The sequence below is a fragment of the Pyrgilauda ruficollis genome, unplaced genomic scaffold (genome assembly GCF_017590135.1).
Source record: "Pyrgilauda ruficollis isolate IOZ18807 unplaced genomic scaffold, ASM1759013v1 scaffold40, whole genome shotgun sequence".
Taxonomy (NCBI): Eukaryota; Metazoa; Chordata; class Aves; order Passeriformes; family Passeridae; genus Pyrgilauda; species Pyrgilauda ruficollis.
In genome coordinates this window covers 10,940,859-10,960,890 of record NW_024525490.1, presented here as the reverse complement: position 1 = coordinate 10,960,890, position 20,032 = coordinate 10,940,859, and the positions used below count along the sequence as shown (strand labels likewise).

The 20,032-nt window shown below is 38.2% G+C and overlaps 1 protein-coding gene across 1 annotated transcript in view; it reads right to left on the bottom strand.

Moving 5' to 3' along the window:
- Window positions 1–10,298: 10,298 nt before the first annotated feature.
- The window catches only part of CD109 (CD109 molecule), a 70,425-nt gene continuing 60,691 nt past the window's right edge, over window positions 10,299–20,032 (bottom strand). Inside the window, exons 31-33 of the mRNA XM_041477478.1 lie at window positions 18,845–19,001; window positions 18,329–18,431; window positions 10,299–16,044 (exon numbers count right to left, since the gene is read on the bottom strand). Of these exons, the coding sequence (XP_041333412.1) occupies window positions 15,854–16,044; window positions 18,329–18,431; window positions 18,845–19,001 (451 nt within the window). The 3' untranslated portion in view covers window positions 10,299–15,853. The remainder of the gene's footprint in view (window positions 16,045–18,328; window positions 18,432–18,844; window positions 19,002–20,032) is intronic.

The following is a 20,032-nucleotide window of genomic DNA, read 5'->3' as shown; positions in this document are numbered from 1 at the left end:
AGAGTTCAGAAATTTAAAAAACATTTTTGGTAAAAAGTTTCTTTAATCCTCATATTTCTGTTCCATAGAAAATCAGTCTATAAGAGGATAATAACAGCTGCATATTTAAGTATTTATTGGGAGATTAAGATTTCATATGATGTAGGACTTAACACTCAGTCTTTTACCTAATAGGTGTGTTTAGGTCTTCATGCTACCAGATATTTTTCTAATTCATAATGAGAGAAATATGCACTACCATAACTGGACTCTTTGAGGTGATACTTTGAGAAAAATAGTATCTTTTTCAGTATCATCAAAAGGGTTCAAGGAAGTGCAAATACACACACACACACACCCCACACACACCACTCCCACACCTCTGCCCTTCTGAAAAAAAATTCTGAAATATCAAAGACTAAATCAGTCTTGAGTTTTTTCTTAAAATATTTTCATTAAATGATGTCAGAAAGATCATTTAAGGAAAACCATCACAACTCAGTGAATCTGGAATATTTGAATAAAATCTGAAACTCAGCTCACTGAAATTTCCGAGCTTCTGCTAGGTGAGTTAGACTTTGCAATTTTTCTACAATTCCAGCAAAGTTTTATGGTCTTTTCCCTAGTTTTTTTGAATTACAACTTTTACAGAGTGAAATCATTGCCATAAAATGTTGAATTATCACATTGCAAAGATATGTAATGCATATTTTATGCACTCATCATAAAACGCTCTCAAAATAGAAATCTCTCAAGAATATCTTAGTTTGAAGATTGACATTCAGCATCAAAACTTAAAGGAAGTGAAAGACAAAACCAAGAAATTCTGAGAAATTTCTGCAGCTATCTCCTATAATATCAACAGGATCAATATTCCTTCTTTTCCCCCGATGCACTGACAATGATAAACCTCATCCCAAACAGCTGTTTGAGCCACCTTGAATTCTCAAAACCAGAAGCTCAGGAGGTTCTTGTGCTTGTGGCTTACCTTGGCAGGCTAAATGTCCCTTCTAATCTACATTCACTTCTTCCTTATTTTCCTTTTTTATGTTTCAAAATTCAAGCCTTTCAAACAAGAAAGTCTTTTGCAAGACTTTTTAACAGAGCTGCCAGCTGTGACAAAGTACAAAACGATCAGAGCATGAACTACCAAAAATACTATCTGCTAATTCCAAAGGTTCATACATACCACATACTGAATAGAGAATGGTACATAAAGCATTCTGAAGTACAGCAGATAAGCATCTATATTTTTTAGCTGCACACCATTGTATGTAACCCTTAACTCAGACCCAAATATTTCCAGGACAGTTGGATGATAAAGATTTTCCCAGTCCTAAAATACTTTGCTTCCTCAGGCCTTGCAAGGAGGTCAGTCTCTCTTGGAGGCATAAAACTGTTGGCTTTATTCCAGTGTTCAGCAACATACATGGCTAAGGTGCAGGAGCTCTCTGGAGCTAACTCCAAATTGAGTTGCTTCCTCAAGCTCCAAAAAGTAAGATACTAAACCACTGGAGTAATTGCACTGTTCTGATATTTCCAAATTTCAGAAGAAAAAAAAAAAAAAAAAAAAAAAAAAAAAGCTTGGTAACTTTAATGAAGTTTAGGTTTGATTCAAATTTTCCAATGTCATTAAATTTGGAATTGTTGCTGTCTCCTTATTACTCTCATAATTTTTCTGGACCTCCTCCATTTCTGAATCACCTTCTTCATGGCAAGGCAGTTCCAGAATACTGTGGTCATCCTTTCTATTTATGAAGACAGTATTAGTTGAAGAGGAGATAGAGCCAGCAATTTTAGGGTGCTTTTGATTTTTTTTCACTTCTCAGGTTTTTTGTGTGACTTTTTCACTCTCAGGTTCTGCACAAAGAAGATGGAACAGCAACTATCATGGAGTGACACATTCATTTAATTAATGTTTTCCTTTCAAAAACACAACAATTACATCTGCAGGGCTTTGACATTCAACTATATCAAAACCCTAGTATTTTCCATGGAGAAAATAGAATGTAATGATGAAACTTCTTTTATGAATAATATTTCTTTTTAATCCATTTTAATGATATTTCCAGAATAACTATTTAGTTACATAGGGGAGAAATAAAAACAAAGAAAAGCTTTTTAAAAACATTGAAATAAGGAGGCAATCTCTTATCCTCAAGCTTGCATTTACTTCAAAATTTTATAGCTGAACTCAAATCCTATCACAGTCCTTCCACTGGCCCTTAAAATCCATCATGACACCACTACAGGTCCCAGTCAAAGTAGTCCTAAGGGTCTTTACATACCTTTAAAATACCTGCCTTGCAAAGCAGAATAAGCCCCAATCAATGACAGAGTGAAAGTTAGTTCATAGTTGTGGATGCTTTGTAGCTTTAATGAGATTCAAAGAGAAGATGCAAGGATTTGGTTCAGAATTTGTCTTCACCAGGGCTCTACCAAACACATACTAAGAATCAAGACTGATCTATCTGCTGCTTCGTAGCTGTCTCACTCTTTCCTCATATCCCTTCATCTCTCCACATCCTTCTGTGTCCTCCCTGTTCCACGTGTTGACAGGGAGTTGTCTGCAGTAGGGACCATATGTTTGCCCCATGGTTAAACAATACCTGGCACAGGTGAGTGATACACAGCTTGAATGATATCTGGCACAGGTGAGTGATACACAGGTTGAATGACACCTGGCACAGGTGGGTCAGGGCCACCGAGCAGGACTTCTCAGGTGTCCCAGCTACCACTCACAACGCAGTCAGTGGCAACTGCACGTGCACCAGGTCCTGACCTATCTGAGCATCCTAAAGTGACAATTGCTCCTCCACCACACCATTTGAAATTGTGTGTGCATGCCTGAAGTTTCACATTTGTTTAGCACCTGAAAGGCTTTCCTTAAGGTTGGTCGAAGTAGAATCCGTTTTCAGAAAATCTGTTTAGAAAATTAGTACATCAGTTACTATCACAAACAGATTTTTCAAAAGGGGACTTTGTTCTTCATGGCATCGGAGACTAAACGGTTTTCTGAGCTTTTAAAGATATCCTCTTTGTTTGCAAAACTTTTAATTAATATATCTGATATACTTTGTCAGATATGTTTTCATAAAACCAGCCATAAATTCTAACTATAATTAAATTTATAAGAAAAACTTGTTTAAAAAACTTTGGGTACTGAACTGTATGTCCTTTATTTAATTAAGGGACATAATTTTGTATTAGGATTCTACACAAGACTTACTGAAATACTTGCAGATCATCTGGAAGATTGAAAGGAAACTTGGTAAGTTCCTGCGGCTTTGGAACCTTGTAATAGGACGGGTTAGGCATAGGATCCAGTGGAAACAGACAGTGTACTTTCTCCAAACTGCTGGCATTCTCCAAATAAGCTAAAAAAATGGGATTTTAAATCACAAATTAAACGTAAACCTCTTCTGCCTGAGAATCAACCTCCTTCATAAAAGATGGTGGTACATAAGCTTTGTTTGCTCCACTGTAAATAAAAGAAAAAAGACTCTAACAGTGTAGTCATTTAATATTTCTACCTCCTTTATTTTCTCTGCTTAACTCATGTATGGAAAGACTTGCACAAAAATGGACTATTCTAATAAAACCAGATAAAATCTGATACAGCATGCTGAGCGCTGAGGACAGCAACTAGAATTACACCGAGCTCTTTACTGGCATCAGGAGAAAAAGGATTAGAAATATCTTTTGTCACCTGGTTTTCAGACCCTGTCAGGCTCACCCACTAGGCATTACACAAGTTATGTAAATACTGTGTGTGCAAATTTTTTTCATTTTTTGCCTATTGGCAATTTTTTTCCAATCTTAACTTACCAGTAAGCTCTAATAATCATAGGTCAGTGAAGAGCAGTGAGCTCATTTTCAAAGGAGCAGATCACTTACAGTTCCCTGGGACTCAGGGATTTTCAGAAACCAAGAACTGAAAGTCATCTGTATTTCTGATTCTAAAATATTCAACATAAGTACTTGAAGGCAGCCTAAAAAATCAAAATATGTACAGCTGGCGGATGAGCATTACATCAGGACTTTGAAAAGGTGCCTCAGCTGGGACTCCTTGGTGGCCTCCAAAGAAAATTCCATGCCTGACTCTGTGCTCTACGTGCTGTGAGGCATGCACCCATTTGTGCTAATGATTACTGCCTTCACCAAGAACTAATAATTTTTTTAAAAATTAATAACACAGCAGCTGACTTTTAAAATTGATGTCATCAATTTTAAAGTTTTCCCAGACTGTAAAGCTAAAATTACTCAAGGGCAGCAATTCTGGTATTTGCTGTGATCCAGCATCATGGCATCTTTCATAGGATCAACACCCCAGAACAGAAACACAGAAAGTATCAAATGAGTGTGCATACCTCATCAACACTCATTTGGAGGTGTTGAATTGGACTGCCAGGATATCAGACCTACACCATTGAGCATTTCACATCTTTGGGAGGATTTCAAATGTAAGTTGTAGAACAAAAAATAACAAAATTCTGTGCCTCTATTCATATGTGGATATGCAAAATTTGTAAGTTGCAGAGGTGAAAAATCTCTCCCTATACTTATAGCTGCCTCCACATAATCCTGCAGGTGGGGTTTGGTTGATTTCTCCTTGATAAATATGTTCTACTGTCTACATTCTGTAATTCTCTGAGTCCCTTGAATGGTCACTAGATTTCTCCTTGATAAATATGTTCTACTGTCTACATTCTGAGTCCCTTGAATAGTCACTATCAGCTCTAGCAAGCATTGTTGTTGAACAACCAGGACAGACTTCCCTCTGTAAACATGAATGGCATATTTGAAAAGACACAGAGTAGTTCTGAATAACTTTTTCAAGAGCTTAAATGTTTAACAATGTCAGGACATCTCTGTCCTTGCTTGTTCTCTTCCCAAGTTGCCCTTATGGAACAGTGAGAATTCTCACCAGGGAGAAAGAAATTCCTTATGGTTTTGTAACCTATAACATCACCCTCTGCATTGCCTCCCAAGGTTGTTTCTGTTTTGAATCATCAGGTTTGTCAAGTTATCAGCTGTCATTGCCAACAGCCACATCCAGCATCCAAAACCTACAGCAGTTACATGGTTGACCCCTTCAAGGTTCAATCCCCAACACAGTCTTTGCTGGAGCAGCAGTTTGTTGGTCAACACAGAGCAACCACCCATTCAACTGCACTTCCCAGCACACCAGTGAATGATATTTGGCTGCTATATATTATATATAGAGGAGAGATATATATAGAGGGGAGATTAGATAGATAGATAGATAGACAGACAGATAGATAGATAGATAGATAGATAGATAGATAGATAGATAGATAGATAGATAATATATATACATAGGATATTTAGTTGGATACGTGACAGATATTTTGTGGCTTAAATAAGAAGACTTTTTTCCCCACAGCACCTTGGTGCCGGGGAATAGCAAGAGCAGAGGTAATCACTAAGAAAATTCATGAGGACTCCTAAGGCTGAGATACCCTGAAGAGCCCTGACTCTTGGGGTCTTCTATGGTGCTGGACTCCCAAGGCCCTTGCACAGCCAGTCACTGTGCTTAAAATGCAGAAAAACTCTAAGTAGAGCAAGAACTATAATAATAGGAAGGACTGGGACCATGCCAGCCTCATCTCTTGATGTATTTCAAAGGCACTAGGTGTAGACCTGCCTAACCAGCCTGCCTTCAGCACACACTTCATCTGGCAGAATTTTTCCAGTTTTGTTGCCTCTGGCACTTTGATTTTATCTTTGGGAAAGAAAATGGTGAAGAAGTAAGAAATTTCAGCAGAAATATTATACGGAGGACAAATCTTGGCACAAAATCATAGCCACTAATGAAAACACTCCCCAGGTAGTTTGTTTAGTCTGTACATTGAATCTGCAAGCTATAATCTAACATCACAGGTGTAACCACCACAGTCACAAACACAACATTTAAATCTCTTTATAATGATGAGGAGTTGGGCGTTGAAACCTACAAAACCTAAGATATGGTTTGGCCTGACCTTAGGAACTACCTGAGAGAACAGCTGCTCTGTTGTCGTAGGCTCCAATCTGTAGTTAGGTTGCAGGCTCACAATTACTTGTGTCTAGACAACCCCTGAAAGGCTCAGAAATTCAGACCACTATATCTGATAACTCTTCTTATAGGACACTTGATCTTCTACTTTCTAATGAAGCCTTTTCAAGAATGACTTTCATTCTGCACATACTGTGAACGCTATTATAAATTAAATGTCCAGGCAGTCCTACCTTGCTCTTAAGAATTAGCAATTACTTTTGGAGGGAATTATGGCCTAGATTTTCATAATCACCATGTAACTCCACTATAACTCCAGTAAATTCAAAGCAGTTTTTCAGCACTTTCCTTAGCATCAGCAGAAAGTTACACTTCGTGCATTTCAGTAGGTCTCTTGTAAAAACTGTCCAATTTTGTGTGATAGCAGCAGAGCTTGCAGACATCAGCTCATAAGAAAACAGCTCTGGGAAGAACATAAGAGATTACTTATTCCATTTCCACCATCTAGACAGTCTCACATAGACCTGGGTCATTATTAGAAGGTGTTTTGCTAACTTGCTCTTCTTTCTGAAGAAAGAAGGAGGCTGTCTCCCACAGCAGCCTGGCCCACAGTTTGTTTTTCCTGTTAAAAAGGTTCTCCCTGCTGTTTAAACTAAAACTTTCTCTCTGCAATTTATTCACCTGGTTCTAATCTTACCTCTTATGGTCACAGTGTAATAATTACTCTCCTGAGTGTTCAAGGGCTTTTGAAATAGCTAGACATAGCTGAGAGAGAAATATCTTAACCACACCCCTACCTCCCAGAGCTTCAAGGGACTCTAATTCGTTCAATCTTCCCATGGTGGCTGAACTTCCTAGACAATTCTCGATCTCTGCCCCCACAGTCAGAGCACTGGTTTCCTGTCACAGACTTCAACAAAGCATGGCCAGTAGCTTACAAAGGCACCATATGTCTCCCAAGTGTATTCGTGTTTATACATCACACTCTGTTGTTTGCTTTTTTGTACCTCAGCCTGTCATTGTTGACTCTCACTGGTTGCTTACAGTAGTGTGTTCTGTTCCTGAACATCCCTCACAGAGCCATCCACACTCCACGGGACATGGAGCAAGAGGTTTTTGTTCAGGCCAAGAAAATGCAACTTGAATACACATAGGAATGTTTTGTGACCTGCGAAACATGTCAGCTTGCAGAGTCAGTTTTGCTGCCCCTAGCACAGAATACTGATCTACATGTTGATTTAGCAGTAACAGTCCAACACTTACTGCAATAAAGTTCTGCTCTTTCTCCCACTCTTCTGTTCCTTCTTCCACACAGCCAGCTTTCTCATGTCTCAGACAGACTCACATCCCATTGCCAAAGGTATGTTTTGGCCAGAGACCAGGCTGGCTGCCTCCCCAGGTGGGAGACAGCTGGTCTCATACCTGGGCATTGGGGTGAGACTGTGCAAACAAGTGCTCTCTGCCAGGCAGTTCCTTCTCCAGGCAGCCGCCTTTGTTCTTCCCCTTTCCTTGTCACCTCATGCCTGCCGCTGCTCAGCTCTGCTTGCAGTTCACATAACTTGTTTTCAATCACCTCCAAGGAAAATGGCTGTGTTCAAACCTCCTGCAAGCCAGATGTGCCCCACTGGTTGCCAGGTGAAATGTGCTAATCTAGAGGGACTTGAAGTTTAGGACTGCGTTAGAGTGTTCCTGTGTATGACCTTGTGTAGCATTATCCCAGCTCTACTTCTTGCAAAAGAAGAATAAAGTCGTTATGAATGAATGGAAAAAGAATGAAACCAGAGAAGCAGCTGAGGCAGAGCCTTGTTGATCACACCAGGCTTTGTTTTCTGTAAAATGTGGAGTCTCGTATTCCTTTGGTGAGAGGTAGCACTTTGAGACCACACGCTGTGCTTCCTCACAAAGAATTCACACCTTTTTTTTGCTTCTCCTGTATCCTGTAATAAAATTCTTTTAAACTGTGGTTGGTCTCTGTGTGTTGGAAAAATGGTGGAAGGAGTTGAGAAAGGAACCATGAAAGCTGTAGCATTCAATCTTAAGTGAGCAAGCAGAATATGTAGCAACGGCAAAATCACTCCTTACAACTGTCTCAATAAAACTTCATGTTACTGAACAGTAAAAACATTTGTGTTTTTATTATTCTAAGACTCAGTTAAAATCAGGAACAGAAAAATGACAGACCTAAACTGATCAAGGACAATGATCATACACACAAACGAGACACATTTATCATACTGACACTCATCTAACATCCAGCCACCCCATCTTTAAATAATCACTACGGGGATGATACACAGTTCATTCCTGAAATCAAAGTGTGAACTATAAGGGAAAAATCACATGGCATCTTGCTGATACACGCACTTGTACTGAACTTAGAATACAATGTACAGAGAGACCTCTGGCTTAATTAGCTGCCCACTGAGCTAGAGTTGGCTTCTATCTTTTTTCTGCATATGAAACCAAGAGCTTTCTTAGTACATTATTTCCATATGTGTTTATATTGCTATCTTTGCCACTTGATCCAGCATTTTAAGTGATCATTCCTGTCTAAAAAAAATACAACAAAATGTCTATCCACTTACCTAAAGTATCCATCAGCTCAGTCCTCCCTTTCCATGAGTGTGAGCCAGAAGACTCCCCAGGAAAATCCATACAGTCTCCCTGGTAGGTGGCTGTTGAGAATCAGATCAAGAGGCTCTTTCTCATGTCATTTTATTCCTCTTTATTAGGGATATGATTTCTCATTCTTTGCTTCAGACGTATTAAAACCCTCACTTACCTTAGTAGCCATGCCTAGGATCGTGGCTGTTTGCAGACATGAACACCCAGCTAGGGCTGGACAGGCGTGTGCTGGCACAGCACAAGGAGCAGGGTACTGCGGCCTGAGCGTGAGCACCACCAATGAGCACATCCTCAGCGTGGGCTCACAGGTCTTTTAAAGTGTCCATGGGGCAGGAGAAAGATGAATCACCACTCATGCACTACTTACACACACATCTGCCTGACACTTCTTGTGTAGGAAGGGATGGTATGTATGTCTGCACAAATATTTACACTTAACCTCTGGTTGCTTCTACATTTTACCATTCTACATTTAGCTTGCTCCAAAACCACTTTTCTAGAGACTGGTCTATCATCAGAATATCTCATGTTCCAAATTTGCTTTATTTAGGACTATTATCAATATCGAAACAGAATAAAATTATGAGAGAAAGCCTTAATCAAGCCAATTCTCTTACGACAAAAAGCTATTAGGTTGGTTAAGGATTATTTCAGCTTCATAAATCTGTGCTGACAAGTTCCAAGTGTTTTTCACTCATTCTGGGTTTGAGCTGATAGCTATTTCTCCAAGAGAACAGAGAAGATTCTAGTCTTGACAGGTCATAAAGGCTCAGAAGGATCTGTGACACATGAGCACAGAAATGACCACTGAACTTATAGGAGAGATGGTCAGGGCAAAAGAGGTAAGTCAGGCTGAGCAGATCCTGACCTCAGAGCTGAAAGGGGCCAGGAAGCTCTTTCAAGGGCAGGCAGGAGGAACAGCAAGAGAATTATGAAGAAAATTAGGAAAAGACAGTGTCATGGAGACCAAACTTCTAAACCATGAAAAATGGCAGTTTAAATAGCAGGTCACCCAAAAAAAAAATCTGCACATCAATTCAATTATATTTGCATAAAACATCTTGACATAAAAATTTCTTGGCGCTCTTTTACTTCCACTTCAGCAATTAGCACTGTACCTGGATGATTTTCTCCTTTTCAACAAAAGTACAGTTCCTCATTGAAGACACCTCATGTTCTCCATGACCACAAGGGGTCTACCTGAACTGAGCTCATCACACAAGACTATTTATGCTACCTCTTTTACAGATACCAGCAAACTTTGCAATAACTTCATGTTAAACAAAATAGTAGACTTTTAAACTGAGGTGACTGTTTACAGCCTAACCAGAGAAGCCACTGTTGTAATACTTTTTGAAAATTTTATTTATATTATTAAATTCTGAGCTTTAAAACACAGATGAGGAAACCTCTAAAAAGTGCTGAGGTAGTGGTCAGCAGTGTACAGAAACTGTGATCTACTATAAGTAGCTGTATTGTTAAACAAGCAAACATTAGACAGATATTATTAAAAGTCATCTTTAATAGCATTTAAAAATAGCTACTGCAAACTTTATTTGAAGAAAAATAAACAAATTACAATCTTCCAAATTCCTTTGAAACAGTCTAGTTCCTTAACATTTGCTTTATTACTTGAAAAGAGAGAAGCTATTTGCATAGTTGGCATGTTAGTTCACCTCTGTTTGCTCAAAACAGCTCATAAAAGCATTCTTTTTCTATGATTTCTGATTTGATCAAAAGTGGAAATGTGATTGATGATATTAACTTAGATCAAATTTGGTATCTGACTATGTCACAAGGTAGTCAAGAATTTTAGTTCAAATTGTTTAAGGCCTGATATGGAAAAAGAAGAGATGTGCCAATCAGTAGGACATTATACCTGCTTATATACTTCTGCTGATCCAGCATATTTTTATTTTCATCTTTTTATTTAGTATCCCATTCAACCTAACAAAACTAAAAATCACATCAAAAAAACCCAGTTCATATTATAACATTTTAAGATATAAGCAATGCTGATGAAGTTTTTGGGTAGCTACTAAGAAATACAACAAATTATTTGAATTTAAAGATAAACCTTAAACTGGAGTACTGGTGAATCAAATGCAGTATATAAGGCATTAATGCTCATACCTATCTGAAAACAAGCTGTCTATAGGAAAAATTAGACTAATCTAATACAGCACACTATCATCACCCTTTATTGCATTGCATAGAACAGCAATAGAGCAATGGCATTTCCATTTGGCACACAGAAATACAGTAAAATGAATAAGAAACAGTATGGAAGTGAAATATTTTTATATGGGGAAAAGGAAACAACTGCTGTTATATTTTACAGATAAATTAAGCATCTAATTTCAAAATCTTCAGATCATATAGATATGGTTCACTGCATAAGAACTTATGAAGAAGAACATAGAAGAAGAAATGTTATAACAAAAATAATATTAGTCATTAGTATTAAAATTGAATCCTCTTTCTTAGCGTTTCAGAGAGAAAAATTATGCCATTAGGCACTAGTTGCTTTCTAATATATTCTTTCCTAAAAACAGAACATTACACAGTGTTGTTGGTTTGGGCACTGTGAAGATCTTGTGTTTATGCACATACATTGCACACTGCAGAACACTGCAGCCTAGAACAGCTATGTATACGCACCTGCTTTCTGCAGGATTCGGCTAAAATCAAATGTTGTCAGTATTCATACCAACAAGAACAACACATTCAGAGAAATATTGCTAGGATAATATTTTGATAACTGAATAAAGCCAATTTTTGTATTTTAGGTTTGACTGTCAACAGTGACTTTCAAGGCAAAAGAGAGGCCTGAAATATAAGGACATGGAAGTGCTGGAGCAAGTTCAGAGGAAGGCCATGAAGCTGATAAGAGGACTGGAGCACTTCACCAGGGTAGATTCCCCTGTGAACACAGGCTGGGAAAGTTGGGAGAAGAGAAGATTGTGTGGAGATCTCACAACAACCTTCTAGTGTCTGGAGGGGGCCTGCAGGGAAGCCAGACAGGGTCTCTGAGGAACTGTAGTAACAGGACAAGGAGTAATGAGCTCTAACTGAAAGAAGGGAAACCTAGGTTAGATATTAGGGAGTTTTTTACTGTGAGGGTGGTGAGACACCGGAATAAGTTGCCCGGGGGGGTGTGGGTGCCCCAACCTTGGCAGTGTTCAAAGCCAGGCTGGGTAAGGCCTTGAGAAACCTGGTCTAGTGGGAGGTGTCCCTACCCACAGCAGAGGAGTTGGAACAAGATAATCTTACAGTCCAGTCCAACTCCTTCACATTCTACAATTCTGTGAACACTGGATCTCCTTCTCATGCTTCTCCTGCACTTGTCTGGCCACCTCCTCCTTTTAGCCTGTGCCACTGATGTGCGCAAGCCACAAACTCCTGCTTGTGAAGTGAACAGGTGCATGTGGTATGGAAGCTAGCTGGGAATACCTGCACTGCTTCTGTTTGATACAAGTTGTGCCAGGGGAGGTCCAGATTGGATATTAGGAAAAATTTCTTCACTGTTAAGCATCAGAACAGGCTGCCAGTGGAAGAAGTGGTGTCACCATCCCTGGGGGTATTTAGAAAGAGTATAGATGTAGCACTTGCAGACACGATTTACTTGGTGGACTTGGCAAAGCTGGCTTAATGGTTGGACCCAATGATTTTAAAGGTCTTTTCCAACATAAACCATTCTATGGTGGTGCCATGCTGGGAACCAAACTGGCCCAGCCTGCAGATTCTGAGGTGCTCTAAACCTGTTAAGCAGCACTCATTCCCTGTTCTGTACTACAGCATTTAGTATAGAAAATCTCTAAATGACACCCACATTGAATCCTGTAGAGAAACCCTCAGCTAAGATCATGGATGACAGCAGAGGCAGAATTTGGGGGAAACACCTTTAAAATGCATTATAGTTTTGTTTCAGACTCAATCCTAAATAAATGGCTCCTACTGATTCAATAGCATATTAAGGGCCCTAGACAGACCATGTCCATTGACAGCCTGTAGCTGAAAAGGGCATGGGAAATACCAGCGTACACTCAGATTTCAATGAACAGCAGAAATGTTGAGACAATACACGAAGACTCCCTCACAAAATACATTTTCATGACTACTTTTAGTATCACTCCTTAAAACTCCTTGTAGAACTTATTGCTAAAGAGTTCCAAAAGATTTTTTGCTACAAGATTTCCTGTTAACTTCAGTGGGAGCATGGCCCCCCCAACATCCAAAATGGGTGTTATAGAGCAATGGGGATAATATATATAATATATAATGCTGAGCATTGGTGTAAAGATTTCCACACAACAATGAGGAAAACAAAAAAAAAGTCACTATGCCAAATAATATTCCACTCACTGCCACCACAGTACAAATTTTATCCTCTGCAACTCATTCAAAGCACCGGCACTACTGCAAAGTGACTGAAGGCACGGATGCAGGAATGTTAAAGGCCACCTAGTGTAAACATTTGTTTAAAGTCATACAGTGTACGTGGTTTCTTTAAAATAGCTTGAGACAGATGCAGATTTGGATGCCTGCAATAAAAAGCCTTCTGTATAGAATAAAGTAGAATAAAAGAGGATATTTATTCACTGACTCCAACAATTTCCCTGACATGGTACATTATAACTGATGATTCTTAATACAGTACGCAAGGCAGCCAAAAGTCATTTAAAAACATGTGTTGTTTGTCTCAAAAACAAATGTAAGGGAATACTAGTAAAAGCTGCACTGTCCAAAACTCAACTAAGCAGTTTAAATCTGTTTTTCTTGGAGAATTTTCAGGAAGATTGGACTGCATGCAAAACAGAACTAATTTATTCCTACTATGTACTGCAAAAGAGCAATTTATCTCCAGTGCATCTTGTCTACAAAATAAGTCCTTTTATCCTATCATTAATCAGGTGCCAATGTCCCTATTAGAAGCCCTGCATATAGTAAAATCTGGAAGTATAAGAGTTTTGGGGTTTTGAAATTATATTAAAGGGAGACAAATGACATGTCAAGTCTGCTGTTCTCAAGGACAAGAGAAGACCAACTTTCATAGGTCACAAGAAAATCAAACCCACAACAAAACACAGTTCAGATGAGAATTTTTTCCAGATCTTACCCTTGGCACAGCTGGATTTAGGCTCCCATAAATGAATAAAGGATTTTAGATGCAGAGATGTGTTTAATTCTGTATCTTCATTCCTCTTAGCTTTGGAGCCATGTAACCCAGTGAATGACTTACAGAGGGTGAGATCCTGCATCCATCCAACTGACTAAGCAGTGTGTTTGGCATCAATAAATACATTACTTCATGTGGGTCAGAGCAGCACACACACTCTGCTCAGGCACTAATTAACTACTCAAAAGGCTAAATCCAAAACACACCAAGGACAAGTGAAAAGCATGAATGATCACGAAGAACCAGGAATAAGCTCTGCCTAAGAAACAGGACAGAACCCCAGATATGTGAAAAACATTGTAAATTCCAAAAACAGGTGAAGTAAAACAAATAACCCCATCTAAACTAGTTCTGCAGTTAAAACCTATACATAGGTAATGAAGGCACCCCCAGTCCAGGAAGTTCAGGCCTCTTCCCATGCTAAAATGCAAAATTTCCTTTGTGAACAACATTATAGATTAGCATAAATACAAAAATATACATTTTAAGCAGTAGAAAAAATGTAATGAAGATTAGAAATTGCTTGAGGAAAGTGACTGCCATATTATTACATGTGCACAAAACCACACTCCGTCTAAAAAAGAAAGAAAAGGAATCAATAGAAATTAAAACTTCCACCTCTCTTAGTCAGCATGACAGCTAGTAACTTCATTTCAGTAACTATGATTGTAACAGCTTGGCCGTCTTATCAAAAAGAAATAAGCATTAGATATTACAGGTAGGGTACAAAAAGGACAGACTGGCTGCCAGACATGGAATGCATTCATACACTCACTCAGGAGCAACAAGCTCCCAAGCTCACACATTTCCACACTCACAGAGATCTGTAATTCTCCCCATGTGCAAAGAGCAGGTTTGGATGTCAAAGTGGCTGCTACTTTTCACCATCCCTCTCCTCCATTCCACTTCAGCAGAGCACTTGAGCATACATGGACGTGGTTAAAGTAAGCATGTGAACTGTTTGGCAGGACTGAGTGCATATGCAGCCCATGCCTCTTAAAAGCCTCTCCTACCACCAGCAACAGGGGCACAGATGGCATCCAGGGCCACCAACTTACATGGCACTGAGAGCAGTAAACAGCTGTTTGGGGTATGCCACCTGAACTGTTGACAAAGTGATGCTGAAAGCGCAAGACATAAATGATGCCCCAGAGTGACATTTCTAGGAGACGTCAAAAAAACAAGAACAGGCTCAAAGCAAACTTCCTTCATCTGGCCATAAAAATATGCCAGCTGACACCAGCATTCTCACATGGAAAGAGAATTGCATTTGTTTCTGAATAACCCTGGAAAAATGAAATCTGATAAACAGACTTTATCTTTGACACGTTTACAGTAACAAGCCTTTCAGAGCAAAATGCATGAGAACATCCTGAGGCATTATTTTCAAGCATTATTAGCTTATAAATTGACAAAAAAAATCCACCTACCTGCTCTGTAATGATTCAAAATTAAAAAACAAGACTGACAACTTTCTGGAGCATTCAGCAGTTTGTAAATGCAGTACTTTTTGGCTCTTGGAGCTGCTTTGAAGCCAGCTCCTTCTTTTTTTTCATATTATTCCCCATGAGAGCACACAGAGAAATTCAGTATTAATGTGGAGCATCACATCTTCAGAACAGAACAAAGTGAGTTCTGATACCAAGCTCCTATCACTGCTTATCAACACCCTAATGGAGAAGCAGATAGTGTTTTGGAAAAGCATGGTAAACTAACATCCCTAAAAAACAAGCACAGTTGGACACTGGGGTAAAAATAAAGTGGGAATGAGGAGCTAAGCTTACTTTTTATCATACTGCTTTCTCAGTAACTCTGTGCTTCTTCAGAAAATAAATTCAGTATGAAACTAACATTTGGAAAGCTTTTCCAGCAGACACTCATAGAAGTTTTCTGGCACAGCCAGACATTTACCATATGGGCCAGCCCAGTTCTCCCTGAACACAGCAGGAGTTTGGTCATGGTAATCACTAAAGACAGGCTGGTATCTGAACATAAAATTTTCTTTGGATAATTTATGGAAACCTTGGATGTGAAACATAATCTGTTTCCTTTTACAGCACCCAACTGCACAGCAAGTTTGCATGAAGGACAAAGAGTACACAGAACAAGGAGGCCAATGAAGAGTGCTGAAGCAAGGCTGCAGAACCATCTCGGTGGCAAAGGTTGCAATCACTTTCACAGAAGTCACAAGAGGTTACACTTTGCATTACTTCTGAATTATAGCTTCTCACTGCTCTTCTTCCTGTTCAGAAAGGTTAGTTAACATCAATTAATAAACTTCTGAAAATTAACCAAGAACCCAGCTTCAAAAAGAAATAATTTTTAAAGGATGCACTAAACTCTGACACAGAGCTCATCATACACTGCAGAACACTTCCCAGATATTTAAGCCCAGCCATTATTAATTTTTCTTCACCCAGAACATCTCAATATATTCAGGCCAACACCTGGTGAAAGGCACAATTTCATAGACTCAGTCTCAACTGTTAAACACAATCTGTTCACAAACCTTGGACAAACATTTTGAAAGGAATTTTGCCCCTACCTACATGACAAAGGAACTCAGAATCTTTACCTGGCAAGTTGCTGGCTATAACATTTAAGAGCCAGGTCTCTCCTGACTGACTCTTTCTCTCACTATCATGTATGGAAGCACCAGCTTCCTGAATTTGGGACTGCTTACCTCACCTAGGTCCTGCTCTTGTATTTTACTCTCTCATTCTCTGAAGGGCTGCTACAGAGCCAGACTAGAAGTCTGAAAAATCATTTCAGAAATATCAATGCATGGAAATTGCTCACAGAACAAGTTTTTGCAAAGTTTCCTCATAGTGGGGTTTTTTCTCTTTTTTTTTTTTCCTTCCAACTAGAGACCTTGTAACTTCTTTTTTTGACTAGTGGAATTTTTTAACTGAAATTATTTTTGTTTTCTTTACAAGCCTCAGGGTATTTAAAAAACATGTAATTTTATAGGCCAAAATATTTACCAAACAGTGACACCCAGTTAGTTATAAAATGTCAGGTAAGGGAATACTGCTGTACTGGCATCCAAGCCAGCTCTTACACATATGTCAGTTGTACTATCTACCACAACAAAATCACATCTATCAATAAATGCCAGAGCATTTCCTAGCTCTGAATCTGACATGAATCTGTCATCATCACATAAAATATAACCCTGCAGCTTGGGTCACCAATTACAACAGTGATGGAAAATAATAAAGTAAAATAAAATCACGTTCCTGTATTAGACAGGAAGGAATTCTCCCAGAAGAACTCAATCACAGCATATATATATCTGTTGATCAATAATATATCTGTCTATATATTCATAGGAATGGTGTTCTTTAAAATGGTATTTCCACAAACAATTATCTTGAAATTAAAGAAATTACAGCACTGATTACGTCAAATAAATTTTGGTCCTTTTCTGAGAATTTATTAACTAAATTTATTTAAATATAATAAAAATATTTACATGTGCATTTACCTGTAACTTTACAACAAACATATTTATTAGCCTGTCTAATAGCATTCTTATGAAAGATTAGATCCTGAGCTCTTCTCCCAGGAACTGGAAATTCATTTCAGCCACACATTATGTGTTTCTGTCAAATAAAAACTTGCTGTAATTTTTTAAGCCTCTAGCCCTTAAACATGCTCTAATTAATGGACAGCATACTTATTACCGTTAATTTCCTATTTTACTTTAAAATTCTGTGAATGAACAATAATTTCAGCCTACATAGAAGAAATGTGATCTTCATCTAGCTGAAGCAGCACACATATTAGGTTGTCTTTTGTATTGAGGTGAAAAAGCATGGAAAAATTCCCTATACAACTTTTTTATTCCTTATCTCAAAACAAGCCCAAATCCTTAGTAATGTACCAAGTGGTTCATGTAATGAAAACCTGGTATCTTCTCCAGCAGCCTGTAATTTTTTCTTGCTTTTAATCTTACCAAAGAACTTTGCTACCCATCTCTAAAACACACTCAACACAACACATACTACATAATACATATAATACACTCATACACAACAACAACAAACAAAAAACAAACAAAAAGCCCCGCAAAACCACAAGCAAACCAACCTAAAACCCCCTCCCCCCAAAAAAAACACCTTTGAAACTCCTTTTTCAATGTACACCTTTTTTAGGTAACAACAGAAGTCAAAACATTGGCATTTTTTCCCATGAAGGACTCTTAGTTTAAGAAAGAAACAGATGGCATAGCTACTCAAGAGGTAATTATTGACTTGGTAAGTGAATCACAGTGAAGCTCCTGCTTTTGATAGTTTTGGGAACATGCTGGGACAGAAAATTTGCAACAGCTGAGGAATCAACCCATTAGGACAATAGATATGTGAAAATACTAATTTTTAGTAAATTAGGCATGAAAATGTCCAAAAAGAGTACAGTTCAATGCAACTTTTTCTTCACTAAAATTTCTCCTCTTCCTCTACAGGAAGAAACTTTCTTTGAAACTTCTGAATAATTAAGTACCATTTGCAATGACTGACACTTACTAGGTTCATAGTAATCCAGTACAGTCACTGAAGCATCTTGGATATTTGCCACCTTGAAGTCTCTCACAGCTGGAATATCCACACAAACCTGTGTTTCATTTAGCTAGAAAAACAGAAGAGAAACATCCTGAGAACCCTGGGGATGGTGGCTTCATGGAGGAGCTAAGGACTTTTAGCTCAGCGGTAGTCCATTACTAAAGGCTTAAGAGTCAGGATGCATATAAAGATGATTATCTCATTTGCAGTAATTTTGGTCAAATTAGAGAGTTCATGAAATGTCTGCCTTCTTATGTGTGATTTTTAACAGGCCTAATTCAGAAACCCCTTACAAATACAACTGAGTTGCACCTATCCAATCAGTCTCACTAAAAAATAGAACTATTAATTCCATGTAAATAGCAGATGTTGATTTCCCCAAAGAGCACAATCATAACGTCTTTCCAAATTTAAGCCTAACTATGTCAGAGTCAAGATTAAAATCACCACAAACACATTTCTTTGTTATTTCCAACTTACAGAGTCGAAGTATAGGTTGACTTTTCCATTATCTTCTTCCGTCTTCTTGACTGTATTGTCTAATGGAACAAAATCTGGTGACACAGAGAAACCACTGAGTAAGCCAACCTCCATAAGGACCATACCACTACTGGGAGCCGTGCCAGAACCAAAGTACCTTTTCAAAACACAGAGACAAAGAAACTTTCAGTAGAAATACAGTAGCACACTCTCCAAAGAAAACATTTGATCTTTAAGTTCCAACTAATGAAGTAATAATGCTTAATACTTAGGAAACAAATGGAACAAAATACTGACAAGAAAATGTCTAATGATAAAGAGCTAATAATTAATTTCTCAATTATTTTTCCAGGTAATTTTAGCCACATATGCAAAAGCTGGTTTAGCACTGAGAAAACTGCAATACATAAATCATGTGAGAGACTACACTGACACCATGAGGAACTTTCAATCGGCATCTATTAGTACAGGTTTATGTTACAAATATGCAGAAACTGTTGCAATTAAACACATTTCAGAAAAAGCTATTAAGAAACTGCTGTAGGAATTCTTGTACTGAAATATATGTATTTTGTCTTATGAATGCATTGTTTTGCTTTTATTCATTTTGGAGGCCAAGATACAGGTGTATACACCAAAGAAGTCTCCCAGACCTTTTCATATTTCCTGCACAGAGACTGATGATACCATTAACAAAGTCATCACCAAATTATTTCACAAAATTTCCATTTTAGAATGCATAGCCATGTTATTAATCCACATTTGGACGAATATTTAATAAGCTGAGTCCCTTCTCTTTTCCTAAATAATGCTTACTATTATATCTTCTTCCAATGTGAAAACCAGATGCTGGAGTAAAAGTTACTTTGCACACTATGGTGCATAACAGATGTATCAAAATATATTTATGGTGCTCTGTGCTACAAGTGTCACCTAAATGAACTGCAAAAGATTCTACTGCTTTAAATAAAGCAGGTAGCAGAAGAGTTTCCCCTGCCTTAGCATGGAAGGTAAATGATTATTCCACTAAGATAGAAGTGTCTCCAATCCTCATTTCAAAAGGCTAGCAGTATTGAAAATAACTAAACTATTTCTTTGTAGAGCTGGGTAGTCAAAAAAAAAAAAAATAAAAGGGAAGAGTTGCTTTCAAAGCAATGCTGTTAAGCCTGGCTGATTCAAGGCAGATAC